The 24,303-nt window shown below is 37.1% G+C and overlaps 2 protein-coding genes across 2 annotated transcripts in view; both read left to right on the top strand.

Annotated features, from left to right (window-relative positions):
• The window catches only part of LOC128772833 (translation initiation factor IF-2-like), a 403,616-nt gene that overhangs the window by 356,553 nt on the left and 22,760 nt on the right, over positions 1-24,303 (top strand). The window lies entirely within an intron of this gene.
• FSCB (fibrous sheath CABYR binding protein) lies at positions 7,902-11,793 on the top strand. The gene is made up of 2 exons (XM_053889377.1): positions 7,902-10,964; positions 11,082-11,793. Exons 1-2 carry the CDS (start codon positions 8,121-8,123, stop codon positions 11,613-11,615), a joined length of 3,378 nt encoding a protein of 1,125 aa, XP_053745352.1. The 5' UTR covers positions 7,902-8,120; the 3' UTR covers positions 11,616-11,793.

Below are 24,303 nucleotides of genomic sequence, written 5' to 3'. Positions count from 1 at the left end.
TAATTTAGATATTAATCCTTTATTATATAAATGGTTTGCAATATTTTCTCCCATTACATAGCTTCCCTTTACATTTTGTTGATAGTTTCTTTTCTTGTGCAGAAGCTTTATTTGATGTAACTCCATTTGTTTATTTTTTCTTTCTTTGCCTTTGCTTTTGGTGTCAAATCCAAAGAAAAAAAATCATTGGCAAACCCATGTCAAAGAATTTACCCTTATTTTTTTAAAGGAGTTTTATGATTATAGGTCCTATGTTCATCTTTAATCCTTTTCAAGTTAATTTTTGTGAGTGTAATGTTTGTAAGATATGAGTCCAATTTAATTCTTTTCATGTGACAAACCACTTTTCCCAACACAATTTATTAAAGAGACTATCCATTGCCTGTTATGTATTCTTGGTAACTTCATCAAAACCTAATTGATAATTTATCTATGGGCTTACTTCTGGGCTCTCTATTTTGTTTCACTAATCTATGTATCTGTTTTTATGCCAATACCATATTATTTGATTACTATAGCTTTATAGTGTAGTTTGAAATCAGGAAGTGTGATGCCTCCACGTTTGTTCATCTTTGTTAAGTTTGCTTTGGCTATTCTGGGTCTTTTGTGGTTCCATATGAATTTTAAGATTTTTTTTTCTATTTCTGTGAAAAATACTATTAGAATTTTGAGAGGAATTATATTGAATCTGTAGATGGATTTGGCCATTATGGGCATTTTAACAATATTAATTCCTCCATGAACATGGGCTATCTTTGCATTTTTTTGTGTCCTCTCCAATTTTTTCATCAATATCTTATAGTTTTCAGTGTCCAGATCTTTTACCTCTTTGGTTAAATTTATTTAATCATTTAAATGAATGAATTAATTATTATTTAATCGTTAATTTAATTAATTATATTTAATAATGATTTAAGTATTAAATTAATTATAAATTTAAATAACTAAAAGTATTTAATTATTTTTAATATTGTTATAAAAGAGGTTGCCTTAATTTCTTTTTCTGATAGTTTGTTAGTATATAGGAATGCAACTAATATTTGTATGTTGATTTTGCAACTTTATTGAATTTGTTCATTCTAATAGTTTTTTTTGGTAGAGTCTTTGGGTTTTCTATATGTCATCTGCAAACAGAGTCAGTTTTAACTCTTCCTTTTTGACTTGGATGCCTTTTATTTCTTTTTCTTGCTTAATGACTCTAACCAGTACTAGTAATATGTTAGATAGAAAGGGTGATAGTAGGCATGTTTGTCTTTTTCCTGATCTCAGAAGAACAGCTTTCAGCTTTTTATTGTTAAGTATGATGTTAGCCATGGGCTTATCATAGATGGTTTATAATGTTGAGGTACTTTCCATCTATACTTAATTTGTTGAATGTTTTTATCATGAAAGGATATTTAATTTTGTTAAATATTTTTTCTGTATCTATTGAGATAATTATGTAATTTATCCTTTGTTTTATTAGTGTGGTATGTCACATTCATAGATTTGTGTATGCTGAACTATCCTTTGCATCCCAGAGATTAATCCCACTTGATCATGGTGTATTATCCTTTTAATGCATTATTGAATACAGTTTGCTAACATTTGGTTGAGAATTTCTACATGTGTGTTCATCAGAGGTATTGGCCTGTAACTTTTACTTCTTATAGGGTCCTTGTCAGACTTTGGTGTCAGGTGATGCTGGGTTCATAAATTGCATTTGGAATTGTTCTCTTTAATTTTTTTGGAGGATTTTCTCTGTTGGCAGTTTTTGATTACTGATTTAATCTCATTGTTATTGGTTTGTTCAGATTTTCTATTTCTTCATGATTCAATCTTAGTAGGTCCTAATTTTCTAGGAATGTATTCATTTCTTCTAAGTTATCCAATTTGTTGGTGTTAATTGTTCATAATAGTTTTTTTATGATCCAAGATTTTTTTTTTTTTTTTTTTTACGTTTTTTATTTATTTTTGGGACAGAGAGAGACAGAGCATGAACGGGGGAGGGGCAGAGAGAGAGGGAGACACAGAATCGGAAACAGGCTCCAGGCTCTGAGCCATCAGCCCAGAGCCTGACGCGGGGCTCGAACTCACGGACCGCGAGATCATGACCTGGCTGAAGTCGGACGCTTAACCGACTGCGCCACCCAGGCGCCCCTATGATCCAAGATTTTTATTCCTTTGTATAAGTTGTTATGTCTTCTCTTTCATTTCTAATTTTAATTTTGTCTTGTCTTTTTTTTGAGACAAGAAACAGATGTGTCAACTTTATCTTTTTAAAAAAAATTATCTCAGTTTCGTTAATTTTTCCTACTGTCTTTCTAGTCTTTATTACATTTACTTCTGCTCTGATCTTTGCTATTCCTTCCTTCTTCTATCTTTAGATTTAGTTTGTTCTTTTTCTAGTTCCTTGAGGTGTAAAGTTATTTATTTGATACTTTTCCTTTTTTAAAATGTAGGCATTTATTACTATAAGCTTCCCTCTTTGAACCACATTTGCTTCATCTCTTAAGTTTTGCTAAAGTGTGTTTCCATTTCATTTGTCTCAAGATATTTTTTATTTTTCTTTTGATTTCCTCTTTGACCTATAAGTTGGTCAGCAGTATGTTGATTAACACGCATATATTTATGAATTTTCTTGTTATCTTCTTGTAATTGATTTCTAGTTTCATATCATTTTGGTTAGCAAAGATGCTTGATATTATTTTAATTTTCTTAAATGTTATAAAAACTAGTTTTGTCAGACAACGTGTGATCTATTCTGGAGAATGTTTTGTCTGTGCTAGAAAAGAATATTTTCCTGCTGTTGGAGGGAATGTTTTATATCTGTCTGTGAAATCCATCTGATCTAAAGTGTAGTTCAAGTTCAAGTTTCTTATTAATTTTTTGTTTGGACTATCCATGAATGAAAGTGGAGTAATCAAGTTCCCTACTTTTATTGTATTGCTGTCTATTTGTCCCTTCAGATCTCTTAATATTTTCTTTGTATATTTAGGTATCCTGATGTTGGGTACATAAATATTTATAATTGCTATATCTAAAATAACAATTCTTTTTAGAGTCTGCATGTCAGTGCATCATCAGTCCCTCATCTACTTCTTCAAGCACATTATAATGAATGATTTCCTTTGCTCACTTAGCCTTTCCTCTTGCCACAGTGGAATTTTTTTTTTTTTTTTTTTTTTAGTTTCTAGAATTTTCTTCCTATTGTTACTCCCTTGGATACTTTCTCAGTTGGATGCTCTCTCCTATAAAACCCTTTTTGTCCTACTACTCCGGGTAAAGTAAATTTTCTCTTCACCACTTAACAGTATTTTCCACAACTTTTAAATTTGTGTATTCAGTTTCTCCCAGTGGATTGTGAGATTCACAAGGACAAGAAACAATGTCTTTTGGTATTCTTGTTTCTTCAACACCTGGCAACTGTCCCTAGAATAGATAGATGCTCAATAAATACTTCTTGAGGAAATAATTATTTCCAAAATTAAGTAAAATTGGAAGTGGAATTGTTGGCAAATGACACACATTTTAGAAACATTTGATATCTACCTTCAAATTATCCAGAATAAAGTTTGTATCAATTCAAACTTCTGCCAGCAATGTATGAAGCTATCTATTTAATACTACTCTCACTTTTGGGGGGCATTATCTTTAAAATGAATCTTTGCTAATGTTACAGTGGTATTTTAATTTTAATTTTAGAAGAGACTTTGATCTCTTTTATATGTTAATTGGTCACTTATTTTACTTCTATCAATTTTCTATTCATGTCCTTTTTTTATGTTTTTTATTGTTACCTTTGTACTGATTTCTAAAATCTTGTAGTATATTAAATACAGCTCTTTGTCTATGAGATACTTTGTACCTATTTTCCCTAGATTTTCATTGTACTTTAATTTTATTTTTAATCCACAGAGATTTTAGAATTTTATGGCTTCTATCCCCATCCTTCCACTGAAATTGCTCTTAACTAAAATTACCAATAATCTTGTAGTTATTATATATCTAATGGGCATTTTTTCAGAATTCATCTTATTTGATCTACTCAGAACAAAGCAATATAGGTCATAGTTTAGATATTTAGTTTTATTGATTTGAAGCATCTCTGCCACCTCTAAATCATAGCTTTTGAAGTTATTATAATAAAAAATGAAGTTAAGTGCCACTTGGCAAATTTGTTTTTGGTAACATTAAGTGCAAATCATCAGGTACAAGCTTTTCAGAAAATCCCTCTGCTTTTATGATTATGGAAATGAGTCAAGTAGTGTATGAAACCAAATGCCAGACCTGAAGGAGAAATAAAACTAGCCCTAGAGATTGAGAAAGAGTTGGAAGTACAACATTCGAAGCAGAAGTCAGAAATACGGGCTCTGAAAGAATGTTGTGTTAGTTTCCTAGAGCTGCTGTAAGAAAGTACCACACACTGGATTAAAGCAACAGAAATTTATTCTCTCACAGTTCTAGAGGCTTGAAGTCCCAAATCATTGGCAGAGCCATGCTCCCTCTGAAGCCTGTAGGAGGGAATTCTTCACTACTTTTAACTTCTGGTAGCCCTAGGTATTCTTTGCTTTGTGGCAGCATAACACAAATCTCTGTCTCCATCTCCACATGGACATCTTCCCTCTGTGTCTCCCCCACCCACAAACTTCTGTTTTTATAAGGACAACTTAACCTGATTATATTTGCAAAGACCCTATTTCCAAATGGGGTCACATTTACAGTATTAGAGCTAATGACTTCAACATGCTTTTTTAGGGTATACAATTCAATCCATAACAGATGTGAACCAAGTAAATGGGAGAGAAATGAATCATGTTATATTTCTAGAACAAAGGGTAAAATGCCAAACCGTAAATTGACAAGATAGTTTGAATAATGATTAACTGATTAAGTTGATCAGCATAGAAAAAGGAACATTTGTGGATTTAAGAAATCTAATGAGGGCCGCCTGGGTGGCTCAGTTGGTTAAGTGTCAGACTTTTAATTTCATGGTTCATGAGTTTGAGCCCTGTGTGCCTGCTTGGGATTCCATCTCTCCTTCTCTCTCTGCCCCTCCCCCACTTGTTCTCTCTCTCAAAATAAATAAACTTAAAAAATATATATATAATGAGAAACTGTTTAATGAAATTCCTCATAATTCCATTTGAATCTGAAGTAAATTTTAGAATTTTTTGGCATGCTAATTTGTTTCTATAAATAAGTTAGTGACAAAGGCAGTTTACTATGATAGGTTGGTATGTAAGATTGATCAAATTCCTTATTACTTTTTAGAGGGGAAAACATAAATATCAAATAGTTGGAAATTGCGAATTTATCTGATATTGAAAATTCAGTTTATGTCTATGGAAAATTTGGTAAAATCTTATTTAAATTGAGGCAGCAAAATTAATCCAATACATGCAATTACATAATCCAATTAAATACAATGTTAGTTTTGACATTTCTTTTTTTTTTTCTTCCAAGTTTTTATTTAAATTCAATTAATTACATATAGGTAGTATTGGTTTCAGGAATAAAATTTACTGATTCATCACTTACACATAATACACAGTGCTCATCAAAACAAGTGTCCTCCTTAATGTCATCACCCATTTAGCCCATCCCCTGCCCACACCCCTCCATCAACCCTCAGTTTGTTCTCTATAGTTGAAAGTCTTATGGTTTGCTTCCCTCTCTGTTTTTATCTTACTTATCCTTCCCTTCCCCTATGTTCATCTGTTTGGTTTCTTAAATTCCACATGCTAGTGAAATCCTATGGTATTTGTCTTTCTCTGACTCATTTTGCTTAGCATAATACACTCTAGTTCCGTACACATTGTTGCAAATGGAAAAATTTCATTCCTATGGCTAAGTAATATTCCATTGTATATATATCATATCTTCTTTATCCACTCATCACCCAATGGATATTTGGGCTCTTTCCAGAATTTGGCTATTGTTAATAGTGCTGTTACATACATCGGGGTGTATGTGTTCCTTTGAATTAGTATTTTGTATCCTTTGGATAAATACCTAGTAGTGCATTTTCTGGGTTCTAGGGTAGTTCTATTTTATCTTTTTGAGGAAACTCTATACTGTTTTCCAGAGTGGCTGCACCAGTTTGCATTTCCACCAACAGTGTAAGAGGGTTCCCCTTTCTGCACATCCTCACCAACTTCTATTGTTTCCTCAGTTGTTAATTTTAGCCATTCTGACAGGTGTGATGTGGTATCTCATTGTGGTTTTCATTTGTATTTCTTGTTATAGAACAACCCAAAATGGACTTTGAAGATACTCCATAGAGTGTCAGAAACTTGATTACAAAATGACAGATGGAATTGAGATCACCAGACCACAAAGCAGTTGATAACCTAATTTTCAAACTATAGCAGGTCTGATGAGAACCTAGGTCAGTTCTTTTGTAAAATGACTATTGTTTTACTTCACTTTATTAATTCTTAGAAAGATAGAACATAGCACAGCAGCATAGACAAAAAGTAAGACAGAGCAAGTTGAGATGTAGGGCAAGCAACACGGTTTAAATCACAGTTGTCCAATTACACTAAACAAATATTCACTGATCCCTGCCAAGAGACTGAGTTTGGTTTATGGAGCTGATCAAAGAATTTGAAAAGTGTTGATTTGGCTAAGATAGCCTAGCTATAATTATGAATAATGCATATCAAACAAGGATAATTATTCGATGACATTTTTGTATTTCCTAGGGGGATAAAGAAATTTAAAAACATTTAGATAATCAAGTCATAATGATTGTTTAGATATGTTTATTTCTTTGTCCTTTGACTACATTTTTAAAGTCTGCTGGGGTGCCTGGGTGGCTTGGTCGGTTAAGCATCCGACTTCGGCTTACGTCATGATCTCACGGTCCATGAGATAGAGCCCCGCGTCAGGCTCTGTGCTGATAGCTCAGAGCCTGGAGCCTGTTTCAGATTTTGTGTCTCCCTTTCTCTCTGCCCCTCCCCTATTCATGCTCTGTCTCTCTCTGTCTCAAAAATAAATAAACGTTAAAGTTTGTTTTCTCCTCTTTAACTTTTGGTAGACTAAAGTAATGTGCTTTTGCACATCTTTTGATAAATCTTAATCTTGCTAATAAAATTTTTGCATGATGTGTAAGTTAAGGTTTTATTTACATTCTAAATCTATTATAATACCATTTACAATTTGCTTACCTGGGTTTTCCTCTTTTTCAAGGCTTCATTTTAAGGTTTTCCTCTTCACTAGGGAATTTATTCCTACGTGGTTATTCAGTAGCTTATATATTTAAAAAATGCATTTTATTTCACTTGGCATATCTTTAGAGTTAACATTCTTTAGTTGGCAAGCTTTGGGTGGAGCTATTTTCTGAAGTAGTTGAAAATAAAAATATCTCAAGTTGTCTGAGAATGCAAATATGCTACATAAATAGATAGATAGATAGATAGATAGATAGATAGATAGATGCTGGATAGATAGTAGGCTCTTGTAGTTACTGAGTGCTAAAGACATAGGAAAGGACTTTACATGAATATGGACTTCAGAATTCAAGTTTCTCATACAATATTCATTTTCTTTAAGTCGTATAAGCATATACACACGTATAAGTTGCTTTCTCCAACAACTGAAAATAGGCTGCAGCATTCTGAGTTCTGTATTATAACTGTCTTTGATAGTAGGATGAAAAGAATAGAATTGAAAGTTCAAAAGCATCACATTCAACTATTAAGAAGCAGCATTACTGGAGTTTGCTTGACGTTCCTCTGATAGACAAATGCTTTTTTCAACTTGATGTTTCAAGTAGTAGCTCTCTCACTTGCAACCATTATCTATGAGTGTCTATACCAAGTTAAAAAGTGCTTGGAATACCACCAATGGAAGCTTGTAGAGAGAATTGGCTGTGATGTCATAGACCCTTAAGGGAAACTTCTAGAAGTGAGATTCAGTCATGTGAGAGACTAAACAAGAAAGATGCTTACTGAGTAAGGTGGGATCCAACAAGGGTGTAGTACAGAATGCAACAATTTATGAGTTACTTTTTTCTAAGGTAGCTAAACATAACAACATTTAATGAAGAAAGGCAAACTTACCTATCTGGTATATTTGTGATTCCTGATGATTAATTACTTGAAGATTAATACATTTGAAATTCACCAGTCTTAGAAATGGAAGAAAGTGATGAACCTGATCAGCCTATCTCAGCAGGGAGGCAAGAAATTCGAAAGAGAAGACGACCCAGTCAACCAATGGTAGATAAATCCCAGCAGACCGAAGTGACAGAGAAAAAGAAAAATTTGCCTATATCACAATCATCTGGCCCTAAAGCTACCCTTAGTATTGGTAACATTCCTGGAAGTAAAGTCAACTGTGAGTCTTTCAGATTATCTTCTCAACTTCAGCAAACTTGGACAAAGAGAAAGCATGTACAGGATATGACTGATAAATCTCTGCAAACAGACACTATTGTAGAAGAGAAAAAAGAAGAAATCAAACCAGTTGGTGAAACAGTGGTACCTGAAGAAATGCCAGCTGCTCTTGGAGAAGCAGTCCCTGAATTTCCAGAAAGTGTTCAGGAAGTAGAAATTCTGACAAGCAGACACTCAATTCAATTCAAAATAGACAGATCTCAGCAGAACAGTTGTACTGGAGACTGGACAATGATGAACATTCCTCAAAAAGAAACAGTGGACAGAGAACAGCAGACATACTTTAGTGAATCAGAAATGGTGGTAATTGGTAGGCCAGATAGCTCTTTTTCAAAGTCAAATGAAGTTGTGCAGAAACGTAAATCCTCAGGGAAGATTTTCATTAGTGAACATCCTGAATTGCAACCCTCAACAAGTAGAGATGAAGCAATTAGGCAGGTAGGTATTAGCAGATCTTCATTTAGTCAGCAAAGCAAAAAAGGTAGTTTGGTACCTTTAGAAGATGAGCAGTACGTTCTGGGTGAGGTCCAGCCTCCCATTGCAGAGGAGGTCTCTGCTGAAGTGCAACCTACACCAGCTGTGGACATTATTGCAGGAAAGTCCACTACTGAACTTCAGCCTCCACAAATTGAGGAGGCTCCAGCAGAAAAGGGCCCTGCCAAAGTACAGCCAACCCTGGGTGAAGAGGCTCTTTCAGAAGGGCCTCCTGCTGAGGTTCAGTCTCCAAAAGTTGAAGAAGCTCCTGTACAGCCTTTCCCAGATGAGGAGACTCCTGAAGAAGAGGCCCCTGCTAAAGTGGAGTCTATCTCTGCTGAAGAGGCTTTTTCAGAAGAGCCTCTATCAGCTGTGGAGGCCCCTACAGAAGAGGCCTCAGCTGAAGTTCAGTCTCCACCAGCTGAGGAGGCCCCTGCAGAAGAGGCCCCAGCTGAAGTTCAGTCTCCACCAGCTGAAGAGGCCCCTGCAGAGGTGGCCCCAGCTGAAGTTCAGTCTCCACCAGCTGAAGAGGCCCCTGCAGAGGAGGCCCCAGCTGAAGTTCATTCTCCACTAGCCGAGGAGGTCCCTGCAGAAGAGACCCCACCTAAAGTTCAGTCTCCACCAGCTGAAGAGGCCCCTGCAGAGGAGGCCCCAGCTGAAGTTCAGTCTCCACCAGCTGAAGAGGCCCCTGCAGAGGAGGCCCCAGCTGAAGTTCATTCTCCACTAGCCGAGGTCGTCCCTGCAGAAGAGGCCCCAGCTGAAGTTCATTCTCCACTAGCCGAGGAGGTCCCTGCAGAAGAGGCCCCAGCTGAAGTTCATTCTCCACCAGCTGAAGAGGCCCCTGCAGAAGTGGCCCCAGCTGAAGTTCATTCTCCGCTAGCTGAGGAGGTCCCTGCAGAAGAGGCCCCAGCTGAAGTTCAGTCTCCACCAGCTGAAGAGGCCCCTGCAGAGGAGGCCCCAGCTGAAGTTCATTCTCCACTAGCTGAGGAGGTCCCTGCAGAAGAGATCCCACCTAAAGTTCAGTCTCCACCAGCTGAAGAGGCCCCTGCAGAGGAGGCCCCAGCTGAAGTTCAGTCTCTACCAGCTGAAGAGGCCCCTGCAGAGGAGGCCCCAGCTGAAGTTCAGTCTCTACAAGCTGAGGAGGCCCCTGCAGAGGAGGCCCCAGCTGAAGATCAGTCTCCACCAGCTGAGGAGACCCCTACAGAGGAGGCCTCAGCTGAAGTTCAGTCTCTACCAGCTGAAGAGGCCCCTGCAGAGGAGGCCCCAGCTGAAGTTCAGTCTCTACAAGCTGAGGAGGCCCCTGCAGAGGAGGCCCCAGCTGAAGTTCAGTCTCCACCAGCTGAGGAGACCCCTGCAGAGGAGGCCCCAGCTGAAGTTCAGTCTCTACAAGCTGAGGAGGCCCCTGCAGAGGAGGCCCCAGCTGAAGATCAGTCTCCACCAGCTGAACAGGCCCCTGCAGAAGAGGCCCCAGCTGAAGTTCATTCTCCACTAGCTGAGGAGGTCCCTGCAGAAGAGGCCTCAGCTGAAGTTCAGTCTCCACCAGCTGAACAGGCCCCTGCAGAGGAGGCCCCAGATGAAGTTCAGTCTCCACCAGCTGAGGAGTCCCCTTCAGAGGAGGCCCCAGCTGAAGTTCAGTCTCCACCAGCTGAGGAGGCCCCTGCAGAAGAGGCCCCAGCTGAAGTTCAGTCTCTACCAGCTGAGGAGGCCCCTGCAGAGGAGGCCCCAGCTGCAGTTCAGTCTCCACCAGCTGAGGAGACCCCTGCAGAGGAGGCCCCAGCTGAAGATCAGTCTCTACCAGCTGAGGAGACCCCTACAGAGGAGGCCTCAGCTGAAGTTCAGTCTCTACCAGCTGAGGAGGGCCCTGAAGAGGAGGCCCCAGCTGAACTTCAGTCTCCACCAGCTGAGGCCAAAGTTGAAGTTTCTTCTCCACCAGCTGAGGAGGCCCCTGTAGAAGAGGCCCGAGCTGAGGTTCAGTTTCCACCAGCTGAGGAGACCCCTGCAGGGGAGGCTCCAGCTGAAGTTCAGTCTCCACCAGCTGAGGAGTCCCTTGCAGAGGAGGCCCCAGCTGAAGTTCAGTCTCCACCAGCTGAGGAGGCCCCTGCAGAGGAGGCCCCATATGAAGTTCTGGCTCTACCAACTGAGGCCCCAGCTGAAGTTCAGTCTCCACCAGCTGAGGAGGCCCCTGCAGAGGAGGCCCCATATGAAGTTCTGGCTCCACCAACTGAGGCCCCAGCTGAAGTTCAGTCTCCACCAGCTGAGGAGGCCCCTGCAGAGGAGGCCCCATATGAAGTTCTGGCTCCACCAACTGAGGCCCCAGCTGAAGTTCAGTCTCTACCAGCTGAGGAGGCCCCTGAAGAAAATACCTCATATGAAATTTGGTCTCCATCAGCTGAGGAGGCCTCTGCTGAACTTCGGTCTCCATCAACTGAAGACACTACTTTAGAAATGGTCTCTGTTGACAAACAGTTTCCAGAAGCCAAGGAGGACTTTATTACACCAATCTCTATAGAAAATGACCTTATTCCACCATCTGAACAAACTGCTGCATATGAGGCTCTGGTAGACCATGTGTCTACTGAATATCAAAATCTCCAGACTGATGTCCCAGGGATAAAATTAGAATCAAAGGTTTTGGAAGATCAGCAAAAACTCGAAGAGCCTTTGGAACTGGATCCTGTCCCTGAAGATTTGTCTAACATCAAGAAAGAACAGGTTCCTACCTTTGAAATAGAGGGTGTCATCCATGTACAACTAGAATAGAGGCCTCTTCCTCAGCTCTAATTAGCTCTTAACTAAGCTAGCAATCAGAAGCTACAGGCTTCTGGACATGCACACTTAAGAAAAGTATAGGTATCTGGAAGTAAATACCTAAAAGGGAATCCCAAGATGTGGACTGCTGGCTGGAAAATGAACAATAAAAACTAGTGGTTTAAAATTACTATGTTATTTTCATTCAAACATAGCATATATGAAATACCCATTTAGAAATGAAGTTGATGATTGAAATAATTACTTAAAATATCATTTCTATAATAAACCTTATTGAAAAGGGTAAAGTATACAGCTATATTTTATTTTCACTATATGTAGCTTGTAGTGGAAAAGGCATTTTCTTTGCTGTAGTTCTCTCATCTACTTTAAATTCCTTGAGTTTGTCACACAGCTAAAGGTATGTGTTTTTTTCTCTTCATTATAATACCCCATATCTCTAATTCTCTTTCTATTTGATTCCTTCTGAGACAAGTGTTCCTTTCCTGTTTTCATCCCTATCTTGCATATTTTACAGTCCCATATCTGGATCGGGGAACTTAAATCCTTTATAAAAGCCTTAATTTTAATGAAGATAACCTGGATAAAGTATTTTAAAAGGCATGTAAACATAAAGAAAAATATACTTAACCTCAAGGATATATTTCTACTTTTAATTTCATTTCAACTTAGAATGTGGTGAGTCCTTTAGAAGCTTGGCTTGTTTTTTGTACTTTGAACTTGTTGTGAAGAGTATTGAATTACTAGTTGTAGTACAGTACTCTCCCCTTATCCACATTAAAATTTTTTTAAATGTTTATTTATTTCTAAGAGAGAGAGATACAGAGTGTGAGCAGGGGAGGTGCAGAGAGAGAGGAGACACAGAGAGCCTAACAGTCTCTAGGCTCCAAGCTGTCAGCATGAGCCTGAAGTAGAGCTTGAACCCATGAGATGTGGGATCATGACCTGAGCTGAAGTCAGGTGCTTAACTGACTGAGCCATCCAGGCACCCCTTCAGTTTTGCTTTCCATAGTTTCACTTACCCATGGCCAACTGTGGTCCAGAAGAATATCTTCTTTCTGATGTACCCTCCCTTGAAGGTCAATAGTAGCCTAATGCTGTGTCACAATGCCTTCACCTGACCTGTCAGGTTGACTACATCTCATCATGTAGGCATTTTATCACCTCACAACATCACAAGGAGAAGAGTTGAATACAGTACAACAAGATATTTGGGAGGGAGAGATCACACGCACATAAATTTTATTATAGGATATTGTTATAATTATTCAATTTTATTATTTGTTTTTGTTGTTAATCTCTTACTGTGACTTATTTATAAGTTAAGCTTTATCATAGGTATGTATGCATAGGAAAATGCAGTATACATAGCACTTGGTACTACCCATGATTTCAGGCATTCGCTGGAGCTCTTTGAAGGTATCCTCTGTGGATAAGGGAGGAATACTGTTTAATCTATTCACATTTTTAAAGAGCAATTATAGGTTATTATAAGATATCTGTTAATAAAGGACATCACGGTTTTTATGGTTATGACAACTTTTGGGAAAATATTTTCTTTAGCTATAATTCAGTTGCTACATGCTGAAATAATGAGATGATTCTCTCAAAAAGTTTAATTTGGTTAGTATATTTTTCTGTTTAGCAAAAACTCTAGATTGATGATTCCAGACTTTGATAAAATTTGATGCCCTATAATTGTTGGATATTTCTCACATTCTTCATTACGTCTGTACAGTGTGTGACAAGAGCATGTGATCTTTTTAAGTGTTTTTTTAAAATAATTTTATAAGTTTTTGTAAGTGAAATCTTTTTAAATATGTGCTAGATATGAGGTTGAGAAACATTCTAGAATACTTGAATGAGGGTTGCTTATTTTGTTATTTCCAAGTCCTTTTTATTTTGTTTTCTGAGATGCTTAAAATCCAGTGAAACTCTTTTCTAAATTTGAAGGTTTTTAAGGTTTTTATTTAAATTTATTAGTTAACATATAATGTAATATCAGTTTCAGGTGTACAATATAGTGATTCAACACATCCATATATGACCAGGCGCTCATCATGACAAGTGCACTCCTTAATCCCCATCACCTGTTTAATCCATCCCTTCACTCCCCTTCCTGCTGGTAACCATCAGTTTGTTCTCTATAGTTAAGAGTCAGTTTCTTGGTTTGTCTCTCTGTCTCTTTTTTCCCCTTTGCTCATTTGTTTTGTTTCTTAAATTCCATATATGAGTGAAATCATATGATATTTGTCTTTTTCTGGTGGACTTATTTCACTTAGTATAATACTGTCTGGCTCCATCCATGTCATTGCAAGTGGCAAGATTTCATTCTTTTTTATGACTGAATAATATTCCATAGTGTGTGTATTTGTGTGTGTGTGTGTGTGTGTGTATACATCTTCTTTATCCATTCATCAATTTATGGACACTTGGGCTGTTTCCATAATTTGGTTATTGTAAATAATGCTATAACAATCAAGTTAGTATTTTTATATTCTTTGGATAAATAGTAGTGCAGTTGCTGGATCACGGGATAGTTCTATTTTTAACTTTTTGAGGAGCCTCCATACTGTGTTCCACAGTGGCTGCACCAGTTTGCATTCCTACCAACAGTGCAAGAGGGTTCCCCTTCCTGCACATCCTCTCCAATACTTGTTTTTTTTTTAACATTTATTTATTTTTGAGTCAGAGAGAGACAGAGCATGAACAGGGGAGGGTCAGAGAGAGAGGGAGACACAGAATCTGAAACAGGCTCCAGGCTCTGAGCTGTCAGTGCAGAGCCCGACGGGGGGCTCGAACTCACAGACCCTGAGATCATGACCTGAGCTGAAGTAGGATGCTTAACCGACTGAGCCACCCAGGCGCCCCTCCAATACTTGTTTTTTTGTGTTGTTGATTTTAGGCATTCTGACAGTTGTGAGGTGATATCTTGTAGTTTTGATTTACAGTTCCTTGATAAGTGATGTTGAGCATCTTTTCATGTGTCTGTTGGCCATCTGTAATGTCTTATTTGGAGAAATATCTGTTCATGTTTTCTGCCCATTAAAAAAAATTTTTTTTAATGTTTATTTATTTTTGAGAGAGAGAGAGAGAGAGAGAGAGAGAGAGAGAGAGAGAGAGAGTACAGCGGGGGAGGGTCAGAGAAAGAGGGACACACAGAATCCAAAACAGGCTCCAGGCTCTGAGCTGTCAGCCCAGAGTCCAACACAGGTCTCAAACTCATGAACTGCGAGATCATGACTTGAGCTGAAGTCGGACACTTAACCAACTGAGCCACCCAGGTGCCCCTCTGCCCATTTTTAAAAATTGGATTATTCATTCCTTTGGGTGCTGAGTTTTGTAAGTTTTTTATATATTGTTGGATACTAACCCTTTATTGAATATGTCATTTGCAAATATCTTCTCCTTTTTTTAGGGTTGCCTTTTGGTTTTGTTGATTGTTTCCTTCACTGTGCAGAAGTTTTTTATTTTATTCAGTTCCATTAATTTATTTTTGCTTTTGTTTCCCTTGCCTCAGGAGACATATCTAGAAAAATGTTGCTATGGCCAATGTCAGAGAAATTACTGCCTGTGCTTTCTTCAAGGATTTTTACGGTTTCCTGTCTCAGGTCTTTAATCCATTTTGAATTTATTTTTGTGTATGGTGAAAGAAAGTTGTCCAGTTTCATTCTTTTGCATTTTGCTGTCCAGTTTTCCCAACGCTATTTGCTGAAGAGATAGTCTTTTTCCCATTGGATATTTTTTTCCTGTGTTGTCAAAGATGAATTGGCCATATAATTGTGGGCTTTTTTCTGGGTTTTCTATTCTGTTCTATTGATCTGTGTCTTTTTTTTTATGCTAAATACCATACTGTTTTGATTACTGCAGTTTTGTAATATAACTTGATATTCGGAATTGTGATGCCTCCAGCTCTGCTTTTCTTTTTCAAGATTGCTTTGGCCATTTGGGATCTTTTGTGGTTCTATACAAATTTTAGGATTGTTTGTTCTAGCTCTGTGAAAAATGCTATTGTTATTTTGATAGAGATTGCATTAAATGTGTAAATTGCTTTGGGTAGTAATTTAATTTCTCTTTCTGCTGTTTCATTATTGGTATGTGGAAATGCAATAGATTTATATATGTTGATTTTGTATCCTGGGACTTTACTGAATTCATTTATTAGTTCTAGCTTTTGCCAATTTTTTTTTATTGTAGTTAACTTCTAGTTTCATAGTGTTGTGGTCAGAAAAAGTGCATGGTATGACTTCAAACAAAACAACAACAACAAAAAACCCAGTAGAACAGAAATCTGTAGGCTTTTCTATTTAAAATACATCACTGTAAATAGAGACAATTTTACTTCTTCCATTCTAATTTGGATGACTTTCATATCTTTTTCATACCTAATTACTCTGGCTAGGACTTCCAGTGCTATGTTGAATAAAAGTGGCAAGAATGGGAATCCTGTCTTGCTCCTGATCTTAGAGGGAAAGCTTTCAGCTTTTTACCTTTGAGTATGATGTAAGCTGTGGGCTTGTCACGTGTGGCCTTTATTATGGTAAGTTAAGTTCCTTCCATATCCAATTGGCTTATAGTTTTTATCATGAAAGAATGTTCATTTTGTCAAATGCTTTTTCTGCATCTATTGAGATGATTATATGACTAACACCCATTTTTTGTTTGTTATGGTCCTCTGTGACTAATGAGTGCAAATCTTGTTGGCTTTCAGAAGTAGATAATTTAGGGACCCAATCCTTTGGTAGCAGTCTTAAAAGGTGGGGAACTAGATATGTGGTTCAAACTCTTTACTCCTGAAGAACTTGGGGTTGGGGAGTTCCTGCCTGATTGTATTGTGCTGTGCTTGGTATGCGTTATAACAATTTTTTAAAAACCTTTTTTATGTCCATAGTATCTTTATTGATATTCTGTTTGTAATTAAGGTATAATTATTGGTACCTTATATCAATAAATATTGGTAACTGTTTTCTCTCTCAGTCTCTTTCTTTATCTCTCCTTTTTCAAATCAGTCTGGCTTGAGGTTCATTCAGTTTTACTGATCTTTCAAATAATCAACCCTCAGTTTCATTTATGTCCCTATTTATTTCAAAAGAAAATTCATTGACTTCTCTCATCTTTATTATTTCTATCTTTCTGCTTACTTCTACTTCTTTATGTACTTTTTCTAGTTTGTTTTTTAACAGATGGAATCTGATGCCGTTGATTTACTTTTTATTTCTTTTCAAATGTGGTCTTTTAGTGTTGCACATTTGTCTCAGCAATGTTTTAGCTGCATTCCATAAATTCCAATAACCTGTGCTTTCGTTGTCATTCAGTTCAAATGTTTTATAATTTTGTTTTTGATTTATTATTTGATATATGAGTTACTCGCCAATGTGTTATTTGATTTCTAAATATTTGGGAATTTTCCAGATTTATTTTTGCTATTGGTTTTTAATTTAATTATGTTTTTGTCATAAAATATACTTAGTTTGATTTGACCTTTTCAATTTATTGAGGTTTGTTTCATAGTCTAGCATATGACCTATTTTGGTAAGTGCTCTATGTTCTAAAATATTCTATTGTTTTTGGTTGGAGGGTTCTATAAATGTCAGTTTTAGAATCAACAATTGGTTGATAGTGTTGTTTACTTCTATATTATTACTGATTTTCTATCCACTTGTTCTCTAGATTATTAAGAGAGGTATGCTGAAATCCCTGACTATACTTGCGGATTTGTCGATTTCTCCCTGAAGTTCTATCAGTTTTTGCTTCATGTATCTTGAAGCTTTGGTATTAACTGCATAATTGTCTTCTTGATAAAGACTCCTTTTATCCCTGGTAATATCCTCTCATCAGTAACTTTGTCACTTGTCAAGTTTAGATCCTTAATATTCTTTGCTTGGTTTACTGTGGCTATTATGTGCTTTCCCTATTTTAGTCTTTCTTCTTCTAAATAATCTTTCCTTTATTGCCAGAGGTGTTTATTTTATAATATACATCTGCTCATGCAGTCATTTGCTTACAGAAAACATATTATATTCCTTAAATTCCTTAAAATGATAGCCATGACCCTTTACATCTACTATAACCTACTTTATATCACCCTTATTAAGTATGGGGTAGTGGTATAAAATGAAGGTTAAAATCATGACTGCCAGTTAGCAAATCCCAACTCCCTAACTTATGAGCTGATTAGCTATTTTGGGTTAGTTAACTTCTCTGTGCCTCATTTACTCATCTGAAAAATAAGAATGATAAGCATAACACCTAACCAATAGAATTGTTGTAAGAAAATAGTTTATCCATATTAAGTTCTTTGAATGGTACCTAGTACACAATCAGCAAAAATGCTTGTTCCTTCTCTCATCATCATTACTTGTATTACTTGCATACTTCCTTTCTTGTGACATTTCTTTTTCTATTTAAGTTCTTACCATACCTGGCAATGATTGTTATGCTACAACTGCCTCTTATTTGTCCATTGTGTTTTAGTCATTTGTTCCCTAGAGAGTTCGGGTCATATTTAAAGTTTTTATTTTAGCTGGCAGTTACTTTGCTTTGGTTTAGCATACAGGTCCTGGACTGCTTTTATGGGCTATGGTTCCAATGAAAATTTAATTTTCAAAGACTTTGTGGTGCTATTTTGGTCTGCTCTTTTCTTTGGAATTTCTACTGATTTGTGATGAAGCCACCTGAGGGAGGAAAGAGGAGCTTTCCCTGGATGGGCTGCCAGGTGCCTTTAGGGTGGAGGAAGGGAGTTTCATTCTCACCAAGAATAAGAAGCTTCCCTGATAGGCAGAATCGTCCTTGCTGGTGCCCCTGTCACCCTGTGTCTCTTTCTGGAGGATGGAGCATCTCAGGCCCATGATTGTATTCCTTCCTGCCTACTCAATGATACAATTTAGTAAATCTCTCCCTTTCCTCCTGCATCATCAGTGTTTCATCAAGTTTCATCAAAGTTTCTACTCATTCTCATTAGCTTTCAAACATGCTTTTTATTTTTACCTATCTTAAATAAGCAAATAAACAGACCTCCTCTTCATACTTTCCCTTTAAGCTACTGCTCCATTTCTTGGCTTTCATTGACAGCAAGTTCTATACTCAATTAGTCTCTGTCCCATTCTCTCAAATCTGTTCTTTTTTTTATTTTTATTTTTTTAATTTTTATTTGAGAGAGAGTGAGGCAGCATGCAAACGGGGGGGGGGGAGCAGAGGGAGAGAGAGAAAGAATTCCCAAGGAGGCTCCCCACAGATGTGAGGCTCAATATGGGGCTTGATGTGGGGCTCCATACAGGCTGGACACAGCGCTCAATCCCAGGACCCTGGAGTCATGACCTGAGCCAAAATTAAGAGTCAGATGCTAAATGACTGAGCCACCCCGGTGTCGCCTCTCAAATCTGTTCTAAACAGGCTTTCACTCCTATAGCTCCACTGAAACTGCTCTGGCAAAGGGAAGTAGTCACTGACAAATCCAGTAGGTAACACTCATCCTCATTTGGTCCAGTAACACAATTTAACACCGTTGATCATTTGCATTAGATATTCTTCCTTCCTTGAATTATCATCGTTCTTTGCTTCTGGGATGCTTTCCTCCTATTTTATTGACTAATTACTCTTTGCTGATTTCTCCCCATCTCCCAGCCTCCTAATGCTGAAGAAACCCAGAGTTCTGTTTCTGTCTCTTCTTTTCTCTTTCTTTCCTCTCCTACATTCACTTCCTTAGTGAGCTCATTTAATCTTGTGGCTCAAATCCCATCTATATCATCTGATGGTTTATATCTATCTCCCCAGTCAGATTTCTCAGATGGCTTACTCAAAATATACACTTGTATGACTGATAGATATCTTTCCACTGTAAAGGTACACCAATTTTGAAATAGCCAGAATGTTTTTCATCTCCATCAGTATAGTTTTATTTGCACCTGAGACAAAACCAATTTTGAGAACATGACTAGCTAGCTATGAAAGACAGGAACACTTATGTTGTCACATTGCATCCTGAGAAGTGCAGTTCTAGAAGAAAAGACAGGAAACAGGGATAAGATGGAGAAGTGGGCAAAATCCTTTGCTTTGAGCATATTTTGGTATTATAAATCAAAATATGCTCCATTGTCTTAGAGTGTCATGTAGCTACATGGGAGAAGGAGGTTGGGTAGAAATTTTTATCTCCTTCAGCAGAACTCCAAGAATGAGTCTTGAAAAGAGAATTTGAAGTTACTCTTCAGGTCATAAGAGATACTTCTAAGACCATCAACCAGATACAATTCCCAGATCATCCCAAGAGTTATTATGAAGCCAACTACACATAACCGAACTGGCAAACAAAATACATCTCTGAGAATGTGAAGGTGTTGGGAGTCTCCTTTTATAATAGCATAAAAGTGAAATTAAAAAACATTAATATAAACTCTTGGCTATTGGCACGACTCTTTAATTTGACACAAGAAATTTCTTTTGAGATGCTTTTCTTTTTATTAGTTTTTATCACAGGACTCACATGTGCATTCCTACTTATGCCTAGAAAAAAAAAAGACAAGGAATTGTTTTATGGCTGTGATAGCCAATATTATTGTTAATTTGGTTAGGCAATAGTACCAACTTATAAATAACTGGGTTATTTAACTAAGTATTTAGATTTAAGTATTTGTTGCTGTGTTGATATTTTTAAGATGTGGATAATAGCTACAAGGTGACGTTAAGTCAAGATTACCCTGGATGATGTAGGTGAGCCTCATCCAATCAGTTGAAGGGCTTATGAGCAAAAATAGAGGTTTCCTTGTGAGGAAATTTTGTCTTGAGACTGAAACATCAATGCTTGTCTGAGTTTCCAGACTGCCAGCCTACCGTATGGATTTTGGATTTGGCAGTTCCTATAGTTGTGGAAGGCAATTCCTTAAAATTATATACATATACATACATTACATATGTATTTATATACATTCATGACAAAAAGTATTATATAAATAAATAACTAAGTAAGGAGTATTATATAAATATCTCTTATTGATTCTGTTTCTCTGGAGAATCTTGACTCATATAATGGTTATGTTTGAGTTTGAGATCATGAGTGTCTTTTTTTACTTTTCTATTTACCACATTTCCCTTAATGAACATATTTTACTATTTCAGTAAAAGAACATAAACTGGGTTTGACCAAGCTCCCAAGTTCCCAAGCTCAGGAACTGTTAAGAAAATTTTGAAAACTAGACTCCAGAATTAAACAACATAATTTCAGTGATGAGAAATTGTCACTTTTGGCTTTGCTAGAGAGATATTTGCAATTTGCATGCATAGTTGGGCCAACCCAAATTATGTATTTGGAATTTCAAACCAATTTTGATATTTTCCCCTTAAAGCTTGTTTTAACTGTCGCCATGGGAATTGATGATTAGAAAGACTTTATGGCTATGGTGAGAACTGGCATAGAGACAAAAGCAAACAAAAACAAAAACAAAACAACAAAACCAAAAGAAATCATGTAGTATGTCACAATCAAGTAATGTCACAGAATAAATCATATTACCATATTACTGGCTCATTTACTTTACTGATGAGGTTTCTGAATTAGCAGATTAGAAAAACATGTTAGACTTAGTATATCCTGATTTTAGGATTTGATGAGATTTCTTTTTCTTTTGATGATGAGAAAATATGAAGAACAGCAGGCTGGATATGATTTGATTTAGGTGTTGAGTTATTGAAACCACCTGATAAGGTCTTGAATTAATGCACTTTTATTGGGGTGAAAGGGAAATGGATTTGAGATTTATTATGGAGACACACAAATAATGGTACTCACTGACTGGATGCCAATCTCAGTGGATAAAGGAACATTTCACATGATTTCACAGTTTGGACATGTAAGGATATATGTATTCCATTCACTAAAAAGGGGAAAATAGACACAGAAACATATGCTGGGGAAGAGAAATTAGAGATGACAATTTTAGGTTTGGATAATCTGACTTTTAGGTGCTTTTGGTACACCCAGATGGAGATATTCAGTAGGCAACAAAAATGTCTTCTATAGCTCAGGGAACACCCAAATGCTTCATGTGACTGGTAAGTCACACTTAGGTCTAAGGAAACATCAAGAATTTTCCTTGTAGTAAAGGAGGAGAGGATATTTGATATCTCTGGGATAATAAGTTATTAAGGAATAGTTTTTAAATGGAAGTGAATGAGTAGTTTTATATGGTAAGGAGAAGATGCTGGTAGATAAGAATATGTTAAGGCTCTATTAGATATCATGTAAAAGAGAAAAAAGGCATATTAATAACAATAAAGCTACAACAGACATATGAAAAAGAATGGCTGAGAGAAAAACATGCAGAGAACTTGATTAATGCAAAGCAGGACTTCTTTCTCTAGGACAGAAATAAGTAAGGAGTAAGCATAGATGTTAGGGAGAAAAGAGTTAAAGCATCAGGCCTGTGATTCATTTCTGCCCTGATTACTAGGGTAATGTTTCTGAGGGAAAGAAAAGAAGGCAGGTGACCTGTTCTCCTTCTTAGTAAACATGGTAACTCGTCCTTTGGGTGATATTTATTAGGAGGAGAATCCTTATCTATGGAATGTTCTTTATAAGCTGTCCCTGGCTTATAATTGCTTATGGGAATGCATCTGGGATTCATGGATTTATGAGACATAGTTCATGTAAAATGTCACAGAAGTTCAATAATTATCTGGGGTATAAAATAAAGATGTTTCATAATTGAACCCTCCTGATTATATAAGGTAATCCACAAACCTCACTAGGAGACCTCATCTATTCTGGGTCACATGGCTCCTGTACAATATGGAAAGGAAGGGTCTAGGGAGCCATACAGGGTATCCAAGACTTCTCTCTCTTTGTGCCTCTAGATTGCTTATGTGCTTGATATTATTATTAAAAGTTGAAATATGTAAGGTCTTTGATATGTGTGGTTTTGATTTGATTAATTTCATAGTATGTGTTGTTTAGGATGTTTATTTGGTGGATTGGAGACACAATGTATTTTCTCCATGGATTATGAGCATGATATGAGCTAAGAGTAAGGGGATTGAAAGGTGAGATATAATACAATGTTAAAATTTTGACTAGTATGTGTGGGGGAATGGAAGAGGAAGTTAACCAGGAAGTGATTGCAAAGAGGGACCGAGACGTAGCTATGGTAAGAATGTGAAGCATAAATGGGAACAGCTAGGTCGCACTAATAGAAATGGTACCTAGAATGTGAGAGAGGTGCCTGCCATGTTCCACTCTTCACTAGAAGATACATTTCTTCTGGACTGTGATATATTAACCAGAAAACATTTATGGTCAACCAAACAGATGTTAGGGACTTGGCTCAATATTATGTCAAATATTGGACAGTGGAAATATTACAGACATTTAGCTAAGGAAGAAGAGGACTTCCAGAACAGGCCTAAGATAATTGAACTAGAATCAACGATTGGAAGTCATGGGGAATCATTTTATGGCAATTTAATGAGGCATTTAAAAATCTGTCCAAAGTATGTACACCCTTAACGTAGAGATTTGATCATCCCCTAGAGATTTTAATGCAACAAGGCTGCGGAGAGGCCCAAGGATGTGTATTGTTTTAAACTCCACAGGATAATTTATCACACAGCCAGATTTTGGATCGCTGAGCTGATTGATGTAGTGAATATTTGAGCCTCTAGAATACTTGAGCTAGATGATAGTTCAGATCCTTTCTAAACTGAGATTGCATGAGTCTGCGATTGACCACATACTGGAGACCAGCAGTGGTTGTTTTCGAATTAAGTACCAACCCTTATGCAGCCTTTTCTTATAGCTTTATAGAACAGTTGGCTTATTGATAATTAGTTTGTTTTCTGTGGCTGCCCAACACTTGGCCTGCCCATTGCTTAAGATATGACTCACTTATGGGATCTTAATCAGATGATGGGAAGCCTGATACAAGTGAGCTATCTAGATACTCATCAGTGCTAATCTGTGTCTGAAGTGCTTTAGTCAGAAATACTAGCATAAGTGCACTTCAAAGCTGAGTTCTTATACTCATGTATAAGGAGGTAACTTGGGAATTCTAATTTTGGAGACCTCCAACTGTGGCAGAGGATGGAGCATGTCATGGGTCCTGGTTTGCCATTCTTCACTGTCTCTGTTGACCATTATGTCAATGTTCAAAATTCTGGACATGGTATCAAAAGAAATAGCTGAGAAAATTTCCTCTACAATATCCATGGAAAGGGAAAGTTACTAATGATATTTCTTTCTACAAAGTACATCTTCAACAGTTCTAGGGACAATGGCTTCACAGAGGAGAGGTCAAGCATTTCCTCCCAAGGTGTTCTGTCAGACTTCAACTCTCTTGTAACCAAAAACATAATAATCCCTGCTCCTCTGGAGCATGATAGACTGAATGTAGCTTTTAACATTTTTTTTTCTTTTAGTTATGTCATTCTCATGAAAGGATGCTGCTTTCTCTTTAAATGATGATCACAAACTCTAAGTTTTTAGTTAGATACCCCCTCAGCCAAAGTTTCCTAAATGTGCCTGATGGTAAAAGTCATCAGGGGACTTATTAAAAATACAACTTCTCAGGTCTTAGCCCTGAAAATTCAGATTCAGTGGCTCTCAGGTAGGCCTGATAATCTGAATTTTTAACAAACCCTCCACATGGCTCTCTGGGTTAGAAGTTCTCAAATGGGGTTTCTAATTAGAATCATC

Source organism: Panthera pardus, unplaced genomic scaffold (genome assembly GCF_024362965.1).
Source record: "Panthera pardus isolate Hobbes unplaced genomic scaffold, ASM2436296v1 HiC_scaffold_24, whole genome shotgun sequence".
In the NCBI taxonomy this organism is placed as follows: Eukaryota; Metazoa; Chordata; class Mammalia; order Carnivora; family Felidae; genus Panthera; species Panthera pardus.
This window is presented reverse-complemented; position numbering and strand designations above follow the sequence as displayed.

Bases quoted from the DNA above. Each gene is read 5' to 3' on its own strand.
- FSCB (XM_053889377.1), top strand. From the start codon at position 8,121: ATGGAAGAAAGTGATGAACCTGATCAGCCTATCTCAGCAGGGAGGCAA. The intron at 10,965-11,081 runs GCCCCATATGAA...CCACCAACTGAG, and splicing joins AGGAGGCCCCTGCAGAGGAG to GCCCCAGCTGAAGTTCAGTC.